The sequence below is a fragment of the Atta cephalotes genome, assembly GCF_000143395.1.
Source record: "Atta cephalotes unplaced genomic scaffold scaffold00449, whole genome shotgun sequence".
Classification (NCBI taxonomy): Eukaryota; Metazoa; Arthropoda; class Insecta; order Hymenoptera; family Formicidae; genus Atta; species Atta cephalotes.
Genome location: NW_012130513.1, coordinates 1 through 4,774, shown reverse-complemented (window position 1 = coordinate 4,774; position 4,774 = coordinate 1). Strand labels below are relative to the sequence as shown.

The following is a 4,774-nucleotide window of genomic DNA, read 5'->3' as shown; positions in this document are numbered from 1 at the left end:
TAAAATCACTTATCGTGTCTCTCGTTCTATTGCGGCCGTTTGTCTTTCAATGCTCGGCTCAAATGCATCAATTGCGTTCGATACCAATCGCCTGTGATTGTTTCAATCGGTTTTAACAGTTCATAATACACTACGCCGAGCTGGTCCCACCAAATACAGAGCATGACCTTGGAGCCGTGAATATTCGGTTTGGCCGTCGACGTGGAAGCATGGCTGGGAACTCCCCATGATTTTCTGTGCTTGGGATTATCGTAATGAACCCATTTTTCGTCCCCAGTCACAATGCGATGCAGAAATCCCTTCCGTCTTTGCCTTTCAAGCAGCTGTTCACAAGCAAACAAACGCCGTTCAACATCTCTCGGCTTCAATTCGTACGGCATCCAATTTCCTTGCTTCTGAATCATTCCCATAGCTTTGAGGCGTTTTGAAATGGCTTGTTGGTCACTCCCAATGATCGTGCCAATTCTTTTTGATTTTGACACGAGTCTTGCTCAAGTAATGCCTCCAATTCTATATCTTCGAAAACCTTCTCTCTTCCACCGCTATGCCGGTCTTCGACGTCAAAATCACCGTTCTTGAAGCGTTGAAACCACTCACGACACGTTCTTTCACCGCGGCCTCACCATAAGTATTTGAGCATTCGATGAGCCTCAGCCGCAGATTTCTTCATATTGAAGCAAAAAATTAAAACCTTTCGCAAATGACGAGAATTTGGCTCGTAAACTGACATTTTCAATTGAGAATAACTTTATGCAGACACAAATCGATTAATGTTTCTATGGGGTTAATGGTTCTATGGGGTTCTATGGGGTTGACAGATACCCAAGTTTATTGTATGACGTCTATTTATTTCGACCACCACTTACCGCTAAAGCCATATATAGGAAAACGGCGAAAGCAAAGTTGTACACCTAATATATGCAGCGTATTCTCATGATATTTTTAATTATTAAATTATAGATTTTGTACTTGTCTTTTCGTTCTCGAGTTCATTTTCTAACATCGATGTATTAGTTAAGCGACATGCGAATTGATTTGCAAAATTTTCGGCCGTGTAAGCACTAAACCATATCTCTTCATAAATGTATTCCTCTACGATACAATGCATGTGCGTTGAATGCTCCGTCATTGTTAGCGACGAACAAAAGCAATACATAGCTATACAACACCTTGCATCTTTATTTTATGAGTCTGGTGTAAAATCGTGACGCCTCTAAAGACAGCGAGTTTCTATCGTCGATGGTCCATTTAATCTTTTAATCCACTCGCGATACATATGCAACAATACTTATTAACTTTGTCTGCATGTTTAGCTATGTGATAATTCTGTTGCATGTTGAGAGAGTTTTCGAGCAAAACTTTTCAAAAAAGAAAATAAGATGTTTTTTTTGTTTTCTATACGATTTCGCATTTACCTTTCACGCGATGCAGTAAAAAATAAAGGAAATGAAAACATATTATTATAGCTCTTAACATGTTTTGTTATCGATATTATAGATTTATTCACGACAAATTATATTATCATTTCAGAGCTATTGGCGGCACGATATTGTTGCTGATGATCTGTGCGATCGTGTACGAATACAGATCATTTCCTCTTGCGAAGAATATCGAGTTTTCGAGCGTATCGAATAACAATGACAAAACCAATGATTTTATAGACAAAAATCTGAATCAAGACCGCAGAATCTCGATAGGACAAGAAAATGATCAAGAATTAATTGAAAAAGGAACAAAGCGTTCGCAAAAAGAGAATTCCATTCAACGGAAGAATTGCAACAAAGGTTAATGACACGTATCTATAGCTTTGTCGGCACATTCTTGCCTTAAATATTCTTAAAAAAATTCTTCAACACAGTCTTTGTCGTCACTTTTTCAGGATTCTGGCTGAAATTCTTACTCGCGTTCAGTCCTATCGTCAACGGAAGTAGGATCATTAGCACCGAGCCTGCGGCCAAAGATAGTCTAACTTGTCTCCACGGTCTTCGCGTGTTCTCCTTAGGATGGGTCATCATGGTGCACACATATATTCAGGTCTTCTCTATCGCTGGTAATTCTGTGAGAGTTGCAAAAACCACTTTCTGAAATGAACGAACTGGCAAGGAAGCTTATAGACGCGTAAAACGAGAAATATAGAAGTTATAATAACGTAGAAAATTTTGAGATCTCGTTAACAACGTTTTAAATTAATTTGAGATTACTCTACTTTCTACAAGTAGCGCTTGATGCAACCAACAGGTATTATGATGTAATGGGATGTATCGAGTTAGTTGTAGTTAGGATGTATCAGTTTCCTGATCAATGATAATCGAATCTAACTCTCTTCCTCGCTGTGTATATACTTTCACTGACAATTTCGCGATTAAATGTTTCCTCATTACGCTTTGCAGAAAACAAGACATTACGAACGGTCACAGAAAGGAATTTCATGTTCCAGACTGTCAGTAACGCGACATTTTCCGTGGATACTTTCTTCTTTATTAGGTAATGAACAATGAACGTTTACCGCGATGAAGCAGAAATTAATTTATGACAATATTGTTGACAGTGGTTTGCTGGTGACTATACTTTTCTACCGATCCTTGGGCAATCTGAATATTGAAAAGGGCAACTTTTTGAAGACAAGCTTCACCAAATTCATTATCATGATTTTATATCGATTCGTCAGGTATACTTTAAATAGTACATATAATTCCCCGTTGAAAATATTTTTCTTTCGTAGCAAGGCAATTAAATTCTCAGATAAACTATTGATAATAAAATTCTTATTTTGACCTATCTTATGTATCATACAGATTGACGCCAGCTTACCTCTTTGTACTGGGAATGAATGAGATCGCTATGAAACAAGCTCAGGCGAAGACTGTCTTTTCGCCAATTGTTATTGATCATCTGACCTGCGAAAAGTTCTGGTGGCGAAACGCGCTATATTTGAATTCTCTATATCCGCGTACAGAAATGGTAAGATGATTTATGTTCTGCTTATCCTAATGCGCTTTCTTTTTTCTCGTTATTTCGTGAAGTAAAGCTTTTAACGAAATATGAAACTTCTTACATGCATTTTATAATATCGTTCGCTCCGAATACATATTATACACACACACACACACACACACACACACACACGCATATATATAAAATATATATATGTATATTTAAAACATAAAAAAAACACTAATAAAAAAAGCATTAGATCGTTATCGAAAAATACATAATGGATTAAAAAAATAAGATTCAAATTATTTTAATGTTGCTTTCAAAACGTATCCTAAGTACTTGATGATACAATAAATATGGAGTAACGAAGAATATTACATAATACGTGATTAGGTAAAAAACGAGTTAACAACATACTTTCGATGAATGATAGGTAGAAAAGCCGTAAGGATTGGTTTTTGCGTCAAAGCGGTACTTAATGCATCGCCTTTCCCGCGCGTGAATTTTCCTTCGTGTCCTAGTTCTCTTAACTTTCGCAATCCCGTCGCGATGCAATCTGCTTGGCAATTGATTCGCACATATTACATTAATAACTTTCTAGTGCATGCTGTGGAGCTGGTATATGGCAAACGACACGCAGTTCTACGTCCTTGGGATACTTCTTCTTTTGCTCTCGGTGAAATATTTCAAGACCTCGGTCACTATCGTTTCGCTGTTGATCGTCTCTTCGTGGTTCACTACGTTCTCGATAGCCTACAGCAACGATTACATAGCCAGGTAATGTCTTGAACTTCGGATCAATATTACACGTATCATTTGTCTGCAGCACACCTTTCGTTTTCTCTAGATCTACTACTGACACGATTAATGATACACTTGTACCAAGTTATAACTGTTAATATTAATAATATCTATAATACTTATTAATTTACAAGACATCATTAATATTAACACACATGATTAATTGACAAGATAATTTTTTTAAGAAATTTTCCTCTAAAAAATAAGATAAAAATTATTAATTAAAAGCTTACAGTTAAAAATTGTTTTTGAAATTATAAAAGTTAACTTATCATTTAAGAATGAAATTCGTTGAAATTATTTATAAAGATCGTCAGGGTATAACCATCGTTCGTGGAAAATTTTAATTATATTAACGAGAAAGAAACAATTTCAAAGTAACAAAGGCCTTTCAATGAAACACAACAATTGGAATACAGCCACTTACAATGTCTGTATGACTTGCTCTCCCATCAAATAAAGTACATCGATCTTTTTATATTCGGAACTGGGTGAATACGCAGGAACAATGCAATAAGCCAGGTATCTGTCGAAGCATCGCTTGTAATTAAAAGCGGGCTTTCATTTCAGACAGCTTCATGGCGCACGTGTCTATTATAACGCGCTATCGATATTGTACTTAGCATTATTCGTCCCTTGATATGGCAATTTCAACACGCGATATTGCGTATACGCTTAATTTTATTACCTTTACCACACTCTTCACACAGGATTCAAGAGCCGTTTGCTCTATTTGACGAACTCTACGATAAACCCTGGCTGAGAGCGGGTCCGTATTTCATCGGCACGATCAGTGGTTATATCCTCTTCAAAACTAAGTGCCAGCTAAAGCTACCTATGGTGAGCATTTCGAAACACTGTTCCCAGCTATCAGATTAATCATTCAGTCAATCTGTCAGTGATATTCGCGTATGCCTCGCCGCGCGATAATGATGCGATAATGATGCGATAATGCGAATTTATCGAACAATTGCAGAATTCGTATATATATATATATATATATATATATATATATATATATATATATATATATATA

At 36.5% G+C, this 4,774-nt stretch overlaps 1 protein-coding gene across 1 annotated transcript; it reads left to right on the top strand.

Annotated features, from left to right (window-relative positions):
* Window positions 1–1,530: 1,530 nt before the first annotated feature.
* Window positions 1,531–4,578, top strand: LOC105625243 (nose resistant to fluoxetine protein 6-like; the record flags this gene model as incomplete). Its single annotated transcript, XM_012206584.1, has 7 exons — window positions 1,531–1,784; window positions 1,880–2,050; window positions 2,391–2,484; window positions 2,549–2,668; window positions 2,796–2,961; window positions 3,539–3,714; window positions 4,449–4,578. Coding segments are annotated over 7 exons (1,111 nt in total), but the record flags the coding sequence as incomplete, so codon positions are not given.
* Window positions 4,579–4,774: the final 196 nt, after the last annotated feature.